This window comes from Acartia tonsa, chromosome 13 (genome assembly GCF_053477335.1).
Source record: "Acartia tonsa isolate MP-2025a chromosome 13, ASM5347733v1, whole genome shotgun sequence".
Classification (NCBI taxonomy): Eukaryota; Metazoa; Arthropoda; class Copepoda; order Calanoida; family Acartiidae; genus Acartia; species Acartia tonsa.
Window position 1 is genome coordinate 20,088,490 of NC_137272.1, and position 15,444 is coordinate 20,103,933.

The window sequence follows — 15,444 nt, forward strand, 5'->3', positions numbered from 1 at the left end:
AAACAATAAATACACAGATAGGAATAAGTAATCATAAACAGAATCAATATAATACATATACAATAGTCAGTTTGGACAATAATGATCCCCCATCCCTGGAAAGGGTGGGGGGAATTAACAATACAGCCTAACCATAATAAGGCTTTCAGAATCTATCATTAATTTTAGGTATAGGGAGGGGGTCGGCAGACCCCTTCCCCAGGACTCGGGGGAGGGTCCTCGGCCCTTCCCCGAACCCAGGTCAGGGTTGCCATAGGCATGGCTCACGGTTGCCGAATACCACAACTCTCCCCTCGGAAGGCTGGGAGGGAAGGGTTTCCCTGCCAGACTTCCGACAGTGGTTGAGGCCTTCGGCCCGCTCCTTAGGGCTAATTTATATACAAGCGATAACGATTCAATGGAATCCTAGTGGTGATTTTCAGGGCTGATGGGCCCCCAACGTGGGATAGAAGGTAGAGGCTGGCTTTTGTTGGACACGTAGCTCGGCGCCAGCAGGTGTCAGGTTGGCGTGGGGCACAGCCGCTGCGGGGCCAGTCAGTAACGGGGCATTCTGGTTGTTGTTGGCAGCGGCTGGGGCACTGGCTACCAGGTTGACCGTCTGGGCGACAGCCTGGCCTCCCGAGGGGCCGCGGGGCTTTCCAGAGTGTGGCCCAGGCCTGCCTGGGCGGTCATTCCCACTATCGGCTGATTGCATGGATACCATTTCCTCGGCTGCTTCCCGGCCGATAGGAATGGCATCCCAGTCTACTGAAAAGTCCCGGGACTTGGCATGGGTGAGCCTGGCTCTGGCCAAGGCCTTGCGATACAAGGTTGGGTGGTACAGGAATACTTGTGACATCGCGTTCATGGCGGCCCGTACACCTCCTTGCGCGGCTGCCAGGGAAATGATGGTTAAGTCTCCCAGCAGCTTGAGGATCAACAACAGCAGACACAGTATGGCTGCGCCATCTCCCCACTCATGAATAGCCTGTCTGAACCCAGCCCAGACATCCAGGGTTTCCTCCCCTTCCTCCGCCAGTCGGTCAATATTGTAGGACACTATCCCATGGTCTCCGGTGGCTGAACAGCTACCTTGCTGGACGCATGAGCCATACGACAGGCCGGTCAGCATGGCGGCCTTATACTCTGGGAACGCTAGCAGCTGCTGCCAGTCGTTCAGCTCAGCCTGCGAATACAAGCCTCCCGAACTGAAGTCATCCAAGGGCTCGGTCAGCAGCTGTTTGGGTGTATCCAGCGGGGGCGGCCTCTTCTTAGGTGCGGGGGTTAGCTCTATCCATCCTTCCTCAGCGTGTACAGTTAGGGGGTAGGTGGAGGAGCAGGGAATTTTGGTGGCGTGGCCGCTATACACCTTTGTCACGGCATCTACAAATCCTGTGGGCTCCACCGGCACCTTGTCCCAACATTCATTGCTCTCCCTGACCACATACTTATTGCGTTGGCAGGTAAGCTGGAGCAATACATCTCCCCTCAACACAGAGAACGTGCTCCACTGGACACGCACCGGATGGGCCGGGTCTAGCTGCTGGAGCTTCCAGCAATTGGCCGCTACTTCTTCTGCTGCGGTGCTTCTCATTCGAGTTTCCAGGGTAAATCCGATGTAACCTGCATGTATCTGGGCCTGCAGGGGGACATCCACGTCCCTGGCCGATACTCTGGGCAGCGCTGCCGCGGCCGGGTCGGCTGCCACGAACAATGCTGGGTGGTTGGTGGCATGGGCCTCAAAGTCGCAGTTCACTATTGAGGTGGGGGTAGTCATGTTGATGAAGAATTGGGCTTGATGGTCAACCAGAAACGCATCCATCACCAGGCTGGGCTGGAGGCTGCGGATCAGCCTCAAGGGGCAATCTCTCCCCAGGTGGTCCCACACGTAGGTGGCCTCTCCAGTGATGCAGGACAGCTCGGAATGGGGACACTCTAGGGTCAGGTGGTCAGACTGGGACTCCACCCGTCCATTCTCGACTACATAGGTCTCTTCCTTGACCAGCAGCCGTCGCTCCTGGAGCACTAATTCATTGCGGTACAGCTGGCCCTCGAAATGGACGTCCTCCCCTTCACAACCCACCCCCTCGGGGCTGTTGACCAAGGCGCCCACCATATCGAGGGTGAAGAACAGGGGGTGGTTCAGCTGAAACGTCAATGGCTGGGTCTTGCCTGGCAGAGTGTAGACTCGGTTCCTGGCCAGGTCTCGGCACGTTTCTGGATCAATCTTGGTTGGCCGCATGAGGGTGGGGACCGAGGTCACCTTGAGGTGGCCCCATACTCCACACCTAAATGTCCACTGGGACACTGTGAGTTGACAGCTATATCCCGTGGTTTCTCTAATCTTGACTTGCTGCAGGACATGTATCTCATGGCCCAAGGGCACCTCCTGGTGTAGCGGCTCCTTGCTACACATCTGCTCCTTGTTGTAGGCGGTGACATGGGTGGGGTTGGCACAGTCCCACCCTACCAGGACATAGCTAGTTGTAGGCCACACAGCTGCGAGCAGTAGGCCCCACAGGACCATCCACCAGTGTGAGAATCTACCAGACAGCCATTGACCTCGCGCACGCATCTGGGGATCCTCGGCTCGGGCCACGGCTGCTTCTTGGGGCTGGACACTGCTAGGCTGCTCCTGGCTAGATATAAATTTCCATTGAGCGTTATCTTTGGGTGCCCGGGGCATCCCGATACCCTCCCCAATGACAGACTGACAGGCGACTGGCGCCTGCCTGGGCGTCGGCTCCCCTAGCCCCAAGGGGTCCCTTCCCTTGTCCATGGCATGCCCAGTGGCATGGGGCTGGAGTGCGTGTGGCACAGGCTCGCCCTGTATTACATCCCTCCCCTGCCCTAGAAACTCAGGTGCATGTGGCACAGGCAAGTCCTTATAATCCCAAATCTCAATCTCCCCAGCCTCTGGTGCGGGAGGCACAGGCAAGGCTGGAGGGTTACAATACTTTGGATACAATACATTTGTCAAATTTAACAAAGACACCAGAGTTCAAATGACTACGGCAGTGCGAACAGACGTGGACACATATATTATAGAGAAGCTACGCTTCTCTAGCAATCACTAAATAATAAACAGAGTCTATCCAGTTGTTCCTTTATTCAGGGTCTAAGGTTTACTAAAGTTATATACAACAAACAATAAATACACAGATAGGAATAAGTTATCATAAACAGAATCAATATAATACATATACAATAGTCAGTTTGGACAATAATGATCCCCCATCCCTGGAAAGGGTGGGGGGAATTAACAATACAGCTTAACCATAATAAGGCTGTCAGAATCTATCATTAATTTTAGGTATAGGGAGGGGGTCGGCAGACCCCTTCCCCAGGACTCGGGGGAGGGCCCTCGGCCCTTCCCCGAACCCAGGTCAGGGTTGCCATAGGCATGGCTCACGGTTGCCGAATACCACAAAACAATGCAGAATTATTTGAAAATTAACTTAATGAACCGACCAACCAAAATTCAATAAAAGATGTTGAACAAATGTCATGATAAAACTTTAGGGACTAGTGCAATAAACAGCCGATTGTCCCTTTCCTGGAAATTTAACTCACAATTATGATAAACAAACAACACCTTATGTATTTATTATTACGAAATCATAATTTACAGTCCATTATCCTCTCCCTCCCTGAGCTGTTATATAAGATTAGAATTTTACAAATTATTTATCACATAAAAAAAGTAAAGTGTTTTAAAATTTAAAAATTTTTTTTTATTTAAGAAAAGAATTAAATATTAAATAAGTTTAATGTATTTTGTTCCAGGAATAAGGTAAAAACAAAATTTTAAAATAAAATTTGGGGGGCAGATGAAAAGATCGTCAATTTTACTAAGTGTTGCCCCCCAAATACAGCTGAAAATCACGTATTGGTTTCGTGTTTTTTTATATTTAATTTTGTTGTTTGTATAAGCTGATTTTGTTCTGTTTAGATATGCTGGATGAAGTTAGAAGAAATAAAGTTTACAAAGATGGCAACATTGGAAAAGGTATAACATGATTTTCATATCTCAAAAAACGCGCGGCTAGAGCTAACTACACAACAAGAACACACTTCTTTGTAGAAAATATATTTCGCTTTATTCAAGCCTTCTCAATTCTAATTGTTTAAGAGTTTCTGTTAACATAATTTTTATAAATTATTATGTTTTAAAGGGTTAGTGAATGGGAAGGGAAGGAGTAAACAATTAAAGGGAGGTTATAAGGGGGATAAGACAAGAAATGATGAATTGATGTACCTCCCCAATGATGATAAACAAAACTAACCCTTGTATGGAATAAAATTATTATTTGAAAAGAGAAATATGGATAAAAATTCATTAAAAGAATACATTGTTTTTAATCCAAGATACGATTATGCAGTTATAAAACTTTGTTAACTATTGTATTTTACTGTGTAATGCACCCCCCCTCTTTTTTTATCATCTCTTAAATATATTTTATAATTTTCAGGAAAGAAGGTTCTTATTATTGGCGGGGGACCTTGTGGACTCAGGGCTGCCATTGAGATGAAACTTATAGGTAGGTAGATAAATGGATAGATATTTAGATAGATAGATAGATACGTTGATAGATATATAGATAGAGAGATAAATTGATAGTAAGAAAGATGGATATATAGATAGATGGATGGATAGATAGATAGATGGATAAACAGATAGACAGATAGATGGATAGATGGATAGATGGATAGATGGATAGATGGATAGATGGATAGATAGATAGATAGATAGATAGATAGATAGATAGATAGATAGATAGATAGATAGATAGATAGATAGATAGATAGATAGATAGATAGATAGATAGATAGATAGATAGATAGATAGATAGATAGATAGATAGATAGATAGGAAGATAGATAGATAGATAGATAGATAGATAGATGAATATTTAGATAAATACGATGGTTAGATAAATACTTTAAATTGCCATTAGAATATTTAAAAAAGGCAAAAAATAGTTAAATACTTTAATAAGGTCAAACTGAATAAAAGTATAAATTTTTACCATTAATTACTTATTGACAACTTACATTGAATTCTATATTACAGTTTACTGTGATTTGTTTTTAGTAGCGAAGCTACTCTATAATTTGAAATGTACGTCAGTCCGTCCGTCTGTAGGTCCCTCCGTCTGAAACGTTTTGGGGGAAACGTGATTTTCAAGATAGACGGCTAAAATTAAATTTAATAAGTGCACATTCTATATACATATTTCCACTAAGTTTTATTTATTAATATTGGTTGGGGTGCTAGGTCGATTTCTAAGCTTCACCACCTATGGATGTTATCATCCTTGTTTTAGATTTTCCAGTCAATGTTATACAACATCCAACTGCTATAAGTGTATTTGTTGGAAAAATAAATTAAATGTATTTTTCCGTGTTACACGTATTCAGATTAAAAAATGCTGTAAAGCCATAAAAAGTTTAATTTCCTAAAAATACATTGTTGTTGGGGTTTATTTTTAGTTGTAATCCATTTTTCGTGTAACGAACTTCATCTAATTTTAAATGCTTATTCGTTTTTCCGGTAATAACGTAATATTTGTCGGATGCTATTTAATCTAGACGTCAGAAACTATACTATAACTCATTTTATCCATATATAATTTGAAAAACGACGGGGAAAATGTGATTTACTCGGCTTCTATGTAAGATAGACTTTAAAAAATGTTTCGCTTGACTAAAAGAATCTTTTCACTCAATTCCTTTGTTTGCTACTCTATAATTAACTTTGACCGCTAGTCCGTCTGTTATGATATGGGAGAAATTGATTTCTTTGGCTGCTATTTAGGATACACAGCTAAAAGTTTGGGGTGAGCATCTAATATATTATTTACTTTGTCCGTCTGTAGGCCATGCTTCAAAAGAATGAATATTTTTTTCTATAAAAATGTTTGAAAAATTTAATAAATGTCATATTCTCTCTGTTTTTTTTTAAGTCAACTGAAAACCTGCTATATGACTGAATTAGTCTGTTTGTCCATCCATTTAGGGATCTAAAGGAATACGACAATGGCCGATAAATTGATATACATTCCCAATGATGATACACAAAATTATCTATATATTAAAATTAGTTGTTGAAACGTTTCAACACTCAACTTAATGAATCAACCAATCAAAAGTCACTGAAGTCCCCAAAGTTGTTTAGCCAACGAATAAGAAAATATTAATATACAACTTTGGGGACTAGGGTATTAAACAGGCCATTTTCCCCTCTCTCTCTGCCATCCATTGCTACTTATGTGATGTTGTCATCCTTGTTGAATATAATATTGGCTTCTATTCCTTAAGTATTTTCGTGATGTAATATTTGTATTTTCTACTTTGTAATACAGTTATATGTCAAAATAAATGTTTGCTTATGTAAAAAATATAGATAAATATTTGGAATTCCATATAAAAATACGTTTACATGTTATATTAATATATCACATCCAAAAAAGAATTTTATAAAGTAGAAAAGGAAGAGGTAATTAAATTTAGGAATTTAACCATCATTAAAGGTTTTCTTTTTTTATGAATACTTAAATGTTGCAGAAAAGGGTAATTGACGGGGGGGGGGGGGGGCGAAGATAGATAGAGAAAGGAAGGGGGGGGGGGGAGAAGGAGATTTGCAGTGAAGAGGAAGTTAATTTTGTACATACAACTCCTAGCATTTCAAACAGAAGAACATTCAGACAGACACACAAACACACCTATAGAGTAGCTTTTATACTAGCAATAAAAAAGTTTAGATGATTTTTAGAATAGTGTTGCTATAATTAAATTTGTTTTTTTTATCTTTCTTATTTATTTATTTATTGACCTATTTAAAAATTTAATTATTATTCAGGGGCTGAGACAATTGTGTTTGAATCAAGAACTTCAATAAACAGGAAAATCAAAAAATCCAAAAAACATCAAATATTAATTTTAAAAATATTTTGTTAATAAATCACAAAGAATGACATTTTAGTAGGAAAGTTTATTTATTTTAAGGACAGACAGCATTTTTTTACCGTGTGATTATAAATTAATTATCAGACATGAGTGAAGATTGAAATTAAAAAATCCAACTCATTTTTGATTCACGTTTTCAAGGCATATCTATGCTGTAAAATATGTTTAATTTCTTACAGAGAAACATGGATAGGACTATAAGTGTGCGGTATGGGGGTGTCGACAGCCTCTCCCCTAATACTGGTATTTGCTGGGACTGCCTTCCCCTTTTTTCATCCCTCCTCGTTAAAACCCTGCGCACGCCTAAGGATACGACAATGGACGGTAAATTAATCTACCTCTGATAATCAAGAGAAAAAAAATTACCTAATGTAATCATTCAAGTTTAACTCAAGTTTAAGGGGGGGGGGGTGACGGTTCGTTATCCCCCTATCTCTATTGGCATTTATAATCACTATCAAGACACAATATTATTTTTCCTTCCAAGGATCTGTAAAGAACTAAAATGAAATTGTTCCAGTGGTTTGAGAGATATTTTGGTACAAGCAGAAACAAAAATATCTTTTTCGCTACTACTCTACAAAATCGTTCTTCTTACTATTTTAATTATGAAAATCCCCTAATTGACGTAGGTCTATTCTCCAAGATAAAAATGTTCATCATTAAGATTAAATTAAATTATGAAAACTCTGTATTATCATATTTATCAAAATATAACGTAGTACAGTCAAGAGAAGAGTAGACATTGGTCTAGTCCCCAATGTTTTGGAGACAGCGTAAAGTGGCACCAAAAAAATGACGTCATACAATAGAGTTGACCAATGAGAGGCCAGTATACACTGTAATTGACCAATGCAGGTAAAATTTTATGCTGGCCTCTCATTGTTTATTTTAACGTATGACATTATTTTTTGGTGTCACTTTATGCTGTCTCAATGTTTTATAGATATGTCAACTTAAAGATCTTTGGGGACTTAAATTAAATCCTGATTATAAACCAACTAGCAATGTCCAAAGATTTCCATAAAAAATCATGATCATTAAAAGGCATAATTTTGTTTATCATAGTTAGGAGTTTACACCAATTTATTGTCCATTTATTTTAGTGACATGACAATAAATTATCACTTTCAACACAGACAATAAACAAGGATGACAACATCCATTAAAGCAACAATTGTCATATTAATAGGTCTGACAATCGAACATCAATAAATATGTAGAGTATCATCGCATTGATAATAACATAATTTAGAAATCTGAACAAAAACTACGGACAATTAATAAATAGAACAATTTTAACATGCCTAAATTAACAATGAGAGCTATTCGTTTCTGAAAATATACGGACTGACCCTAATTATAGAAAAGCCCCACTTTTAAAAAGCGCAAGGCCATAGACAGATAATCAGAATGAAGACTGAGACTGACAGACTTAAAGACAAACATGCATATGTAAGGCATGCGGACAAAAATACAGATAACATACAGAAGTGTTTTTAGGGAACCTTCGTCTTGAATCTAAACCTAGAAACATGTTTTGATTGTTTTTTACACCAGAAATAATATCCTGAAACTGTGGCCCTTTGTCATGGAGGATTTGAAGTCTTTGGGAGGAAAAAAGTTCTACCCGGGTTTAGGTAAGTTTTGGCTTGAGATTAGAGTAAAACAATAGAGGGGAAAGGGGTTAAATGACTGTATATCCCCTTCCCGAGGACCCTGTGCCGGCTTTCAATTAGATCCTTGATAATCGACCTATAGCGTCGGGAATATTAACACAGCCAAGTCGCTTCAAAAGAGCATAAAATAATTTGCTGACAGACGAAAAATTTCCCCAACAGGGAAATCCAGGTAGTTGTAAGGTTATATTTCTATATTTTTAGACTTGGCTTGTTCGGATCTCACCGTGTTAAACTTTAAGACGTTTAAAATAATTCATCACTGCTTTGTCAGTTGCGTGACATAAAGAGGTAGAGTAAGGGGAATGCCTTGACCAAAAATAGCTCATAACCATGCACATTTAGGAATTCCAGACAAAGCTCGTGTAAACAAAGGCCCAGTTGTCCAAAATAAGATCTCGTGGTGTATAGATTTGGAGTTTCAGTGCTTAATATGCACTTTGAGAGAAAGCAACAAGGGAACAAAAGTAAACAAAAACAATGTAAGTTGAAAATATTTGTTAATTTAGGAAATGGGTCTGTAAATCATATCAGCATCAAGAAACTTCAATTCATTCTCTTGAAGGTATAATTACGACACAATAAAAACTGTCCCGAATTTGTATTAATTTTGAGGAACGCGACTCCAGTTACGTCATATTTTTCTTTCCCGAAAAAGGGAAGGGGGAAAGAAAAAAAAGGGAAGGGGGGAAGAAAAAAAGAGATGGGAGAAAAGGGGGTTTTCCCCATCTCTTTTGAAGAGATTTTCTTCCCCCCTTCCCTTTTTCGGGAAAGAAAAATATGACGTCACTGGAGTCGTGTTCCTCAAAATTAATACAAATTCGGGACAGTTTTTATTGTGTCTATAATTACATTGATTAAATCATCAAATCAAATAAGTGTCTTCGCCTTTGAGAACTTTAGCCCAGAGTTATTGTTTGGAAGGTGTAACAATTTTCGTCCCTAATATAGCTTAAAACATGTCATGGACCAACAGTAAACTTTCCTGAAATTTTTGTAATGCTCAAACAAACATTTTAATACTGGAACAAAATTGTTATTTGAATTTATTTCATGTTATTTCATTGTCGATTATTACTGTATTAAAGTTTACTGTTTATTACACTAATATCTTTAAAAACAGGGATGACGACATTCATATGTATTGAAGCACAAAAAATTAGTGGATGGATTAACGGATAAAGTGAAACATAAATGATGTTAAGTTGATATGAAAGATAATATGCAGCGATTCATAAAAAATCACAAAACATTTAATTTTTTTTGTCTTTTGGTGCATTACTGACAGACAGAGGGACCAAGTAAATTGTATACTGAGTAATATGTACCAAAGGACAGAATAGGTGAATTATGGAGTAGCTAAACTAAATTAAATTTACTAAGAAAGTTTAAAATTAGAGTTATTGCGCTGCTTTTGTACAATTATTATCCTTGTTTAAGGTTTGTTTGATGCTGGGAGTTGAAGTGCGTCCTGGTCGTATCTTTAGAAATATACAAGAAAGAGAAAATGATTGGTTAGGTAAAACTCTAAAAAATACATTTAAGGACAATTTTTCTGAATATAACACAACAATAATAAGCTAAAAACTTTTTATGCAAATGAATGCAAGACACTAAAGTGCAGTGAAGCAGCTTATAGTGCCTAATAAAAAATGACGTCATTCAATGCAAATGAGCAATAATTGGCCAGTATAAATTTTACCATATAAATGTATACTATCATTGGTCATTTGTATTGTATGACGTCATATTTATTAGGCATTGTAAGCTGCTTCAGTAATGCAGTAATAGTAGAGATTTAAAAAATTTAATCAGAAGTTATTGTAGGGGTTATTATAGCAGTATTAAATGCATATTTATTTTCATTCAATTGCAAATAGCCAGTTTAATCAACAAGGATGATCTGAAGTCAAAATGTAACAGCAGAGCCAAAACAGCCCAGCCATTTTTGAGATCATAAGCTTCATCGGGATGGATAGAAACATAAGGACAGACAAAGTTATTATTTTATACTTTTATAAAACTGGCGGCTACGCCCCTAGATATCCTATCGATTTCTCTAGGGGGGGGGGGGGTAACCTTCTCAAAGTAGTTAAAAACCATTTCAGAACATATAAGAAGCTACATTATAAAGTAGAACCTTATCATTTCAGTGTTTAGCGAGATTCTTTGGTACAAACAGACAGACAGACTCACAAACATCCTGTAAACTTTTATATAAGCTTATCTTTTTAAATATGTTATTTTTTAGTGTTTAGTGAGGAGCAGGGGAATAACAGATTGTTTCAAGAACAATTTGATGTTATCTTGGGAGCTACTGGCAGGTAATAACAAATTGTTTCAAGAACAATTTGATGTCATCTTGGGAGCTACTGGCAGGTAATAACAGATTGTTTCAAGAACAATTTGATGTCCTCTTTGAGATACTGGCAGGTAATAACAGTTTGTTTCAAGAACAATTTGATGTTATCTTGGGTTTCTAAGGGCAGGTAATAACAAATTGTTTCAAGAACAATTTGATGTCATAATAGGAGCTACTGGGAGGTAATAACAAATTGTTTCAAGAACAATTTGATGTCATCTTGGGTGCTATGGGCAGGTAATAACAATTTGTTTCAAGAACAATTTGATGTCATCTTGGAGCTACTGGCAGGTAATAACAATTTGTTTCAAGAACAATTTGATGTCATCTTGGAGCTACTGGCAGGTAATAACAAATTGTTTTAAGAACAATTTGATGTTATGTCGGGAACAACTGGCAGGTAATAATAAATTGATTCAAGAACAATTTGATGTTATCTCGGGAACAACTGGCAGGTAATAACAAATTGTTTCACAATCAATTTGATGTTATCTTCCAGTACATAATTTGCTAAACCTCATAAATTTTGAAGAGCTTGTGTTTTAACATTTTATATCTTTTTTTTTACCTTTTGTACATCTGTCTGTTTTTTATAAGAAGTACATAGTGAGCTAATCTTTATATCTGTCTATTAACACATCTACCTATATTTCAATAATCCATATTTCCTTTTGATTAATCTATGTATCTCTCTATTTATCTATTCTCTATCTAACTATCTAGACATGTAGTGCTGCCAGGATTTGACAGGAAGAGTTTGGAGGCAAGAATGGCTATTGCTATAACTGCCAATTTCAAGTAAGAATATAATTTTTATATTAAAAAATAATAGGATTTCCATCTGTAAGTCTGTCCAGTTAGATCCAGTAAACAGCCAGATCGATTGTTATACAATATCTTTATTGGTCAAGGGAATTTTTTCAGGCTACTTTAAGAAATAAAAATGGAGGATCCTTCTAAATTACCTAATAGGTCGAGTAAACATGCTTTAAAACATAATTGAAGCTTTTTATAGTGCTTTTGAAAATGACGTCATACTGGCCTACCATTGGTTAATTAAAATGTATACTGGTCTACCATTGGTAATTTAGTCTGTGTATTAGCCTATCATTGGTTTGTTGTATTGTATTGTGGTAATCACCATAGTTTATGTATCCCTATCCCTGTTCACATTCCTATACTTCTCTGGCTGAGTCAGACCTCCACTTGTAACCGCCAATATACTCCATCCTGCTGTGTTGAGGGCTAGTTGATTGTTGCAGGCCAAAGAGTGAATACGCTTCCTCCCGTCTGCATTCGGTTAGATACAAGCCTATATGTCTAGGCTGGCGGTATCTATATTTCCCACGTGTTCAAGTACGTCGTTTCTTACCTAACTAAGAAACAGGACGTCCAAGCCTTTAATTGATATCCTATTTAATATATCCTATAATAATAATCCCATTAATCTGCCTATTTCTAACCAGTTTTAATTGTTTAATAAATGTGTATTTTTTAGAAATACTTTGTTAGATTATTGATTATTAAATTGTATCGGAGCTACTCTATACTCGTATTTCAGTCTGTCTGTACATCCCCTCATACGTCATTTTGGCGCAGTCTTGTCTACCACTCATTTTTTGAGGGGGGAAGGTTTAGATAATTAGCGTACAGACAAAATTAAATTGTAAAGTAGCTTCGATTGCAAAGTGAAATTAATATTTTCCTGATAACTAAGTTTATTCACGGAAACGGTTTACAGTAACAATTTGTTACAGAATATTTATAATAATTATTTCGTGGCAAACTGCCAAATAAAGATAAAAAGGAACCCGCCTTTTATTTTCACACTAGTATTTAATTTCACACATTTCCATATTTTCTCCTTAAAACAGGAAGAAAGGGATATTCCCAAGTTCTTAAAAAGTTTCGTGGTAGACAAATCAGTGTTAACGAACACTACACTCCAGCACCATGACCGATAAGAAAGGTGAAAATGATAAAACCAAACCGCCGCCTCCGTCGGCTCCGGCCGTCTCTGGTACCTCGCAGCAGCAGCAGCAGCAGCAGGCTGACCCGCTTTCCCCTGAAAAAATCAAAGATCTCATATCGGAAGCGTTAAATGATAAGTTAAACGAATATTCGTCACATTATAGAGATTTAATAAAACAAGAATCCGAGATTATGCAGCTCGAAATAGAAACAAAATGGGCAGGGTTTAAGGACACAGAATCACATCGCAGATTATTAGCCGACACCGACATTTTAGATCTAAAACGCAGAGTATCAAAACTCCCAGCGGACGGAAATCTTGGCCCATTGTTTGCGGAAAAAACGTTAAACGAAAGTCTTAACATGACTCATTTTAACACCATAGGTGATGATTCAATTAATGCCACTTTTTATGACCGGATATCGGTCCAGCAAAAGATAAACGTGGTTGAATGGGTCGCCAAGGATAGGATGACAGCCCCAGGTTGTATGGCCTATTCAATTGTAGGCTTTATAGGTCCGGCGGATAATGACAATTGGATGAATGTAAGAGAAACTTCTCTAACGGAATATGAAAAAACCTTGCTAGAAAGGATTCCCTTTATCCCTGATAGGATTAAGTCGTTAGAACCCCTCCGTAGACCTACAAGGTCTGCACCCAATGTAGCAACAAGACCCTCTACAAGAAATACGCCAAACACAGGCACAGCCGCAACGGCAACAACTAGCGCCGCCGACGATGACTTTATTAAAGAATGCTTTATTAAGGGACAAAAATGGGATTCCGATTTTGCGAGGGATGCCCCTAGGTGGGACGGTAGGGCTGACTTTGATAATTTCTTTTCTAATATGTGGAGGGTTGCCAAGACATACAGAATCTGCAACCCAATTCTTTTTAAGGATATTTTATACCAGCGAATTTATGACTCTAGAGGGGAACGATTAGGAGACTTAATTACGCCTGAAAGAAATCAGGCCTTATCTGCTTTAAGTTATTACCTGATGATTAGGAGGCTGGTCACTCCTTTCTCGGATCCAGAAGTAGCTTCTCAGTACTTCTACAACCTAAAACAGGAGACTAATCAACCCCTTGACACCTATTTTGAAAACAAACTTAGGGTGTTCAAACTCATGAATCCTGGCCTCATACCTAAAAAGAAGTGGAAAGAATTCTATCTTAACGTTAGCAAAAATCTGCTGTATACCAACCTTGCCATGGACATGGCCAATTATGTTGAGAGTATGCAATTTTTGGACGATTACAACGCTTACTTAAATAAACTTATTAATCTCGGACAAAGATACGTTAACTGGGATGGGTCTGGCCATATTAGCAAGGAAAACCTTTCGGCTTGCTATTCTCAAGCCATGGAAATGTTCCTACCTAAAAATTCTGCGGAAACGAAAAAACAACCCATAATCAGCATTATCGAAGATAATATCCCCACTAACACGGCAATGTATAAGGAAAACTTAACCGAAGAACCTGACGAGGTTCCCTCTTGGGTAGATCATGAAGATGATCCTATTGCTTGGGATCAAATCGAGGGCGTTATAGGAGCCTTTAATGGGAGGAGTAAAAATATTAAATGCTGGCATTGTAATATCCCTGGCCATGTAGTGCAGAATTGCAACAAAAAGAAAGCTGGGGAGCCCCCAAATCCTGAGTCCCGCTTTGGTAAAACACGGAGTAAATTCACGCCTAGAAAAGCTCCAAGTAATAGTAATAAAATACCTGAACAGTATGCGCGTAAAACTATCAACCAAATGGATCAGGAAGCCAGCGAAGAATCTGAAATAGATAAATATGTACAAGCGATTGTTAAAAATCACGTCCACTAGATGTAAAAGTGGATTTATGCGATATTAATTGTCCCTATCCCAGAAAATAAAAATTTGCTGAATGAGTTTCATATTTTGATATGAAAGATAAACAAAATATCCCATGCCAAGCTAAGCTTGCAAATTCCTTAATATCAAATATCCCTTGCCAAGCAATGCTTTGGCGCGAAAAAATAAAACAAATTATTGTTATTAAGTCTGACTAAGCAACACAAAATAAACTCCTCCCCCTCCTTTCCCTATCCAAATGTAGCTGATACAGGAAATTGGGGGAAATAGGGAAGTGACCTGAGGAGCATTTCACATGCACTTAATATTTCCATTTTTTAAAATCTAATAGTCTTTATCAAGAAGCTAATAAGTGAATACCTATTTTTATTTAGAAGTATTTATTTTTAATATCGCATGACCTATCTAAAATGTAAATATCGTATATTTTGAATGTATATATATTAGAATCTAAAACATTCTAGTTCAATTTTTAACCGCTAGGGGAACTTAAGCGAATTATCTGTATATAAACAATGATTCTTGAGTTGAACCCTCAGTATCAATTTTATCTGAGAGTTGCTCACTCTTAGCCTCTGATTTTTGTAGCTGAAATATTTCAGCAATTATGTATAATAACTTATCCATATGGAT

General features: G+C 38.1%; 1 protein-coding gene across 1 annotated transcript in view; it reads left to right on the top strand.

The window, feature by feature from the left end:
• Nucleotides 1–15,444, top strand: part of LOC145303887 (F-actin-monooxygenase mical1-like) — a 98,566-nt gene that overhangs the window by 27,145 nt on the left and 55,977 nt on the right. The window contains exons 19-26 of the mRNA XM_080145547.1: nt 3,932–3,988; nt 4,452–4,520; nt 6,842–6,881; nt 8,506–8,588; nt 9,137–9,192; nt 10,068–10,146; nt 10,879–10,951; nt 11,713–11,787. Of these exons, the coding sequence (XP_080001673.1) occupies nt 3,932–3,988; nt 4,452–4,520; nt 6,842–6,881; nt 8,506–8,588; nt 9,137–9,192; nt 10,068–10,146; nt 10,879–10,951; nt 11,713–11,787 (532 nt within the window). The remainder of the gene's footprint in view (nt 1–3,931; nt 3,989–4,451; nt 4,521–6,841; nt 6,882–8,505; nt 8,589–9,136; nt 9,193–10,067; nt 10,147–10,878; nt 10,952–11,712; nt 11,788–15,444) is intronic.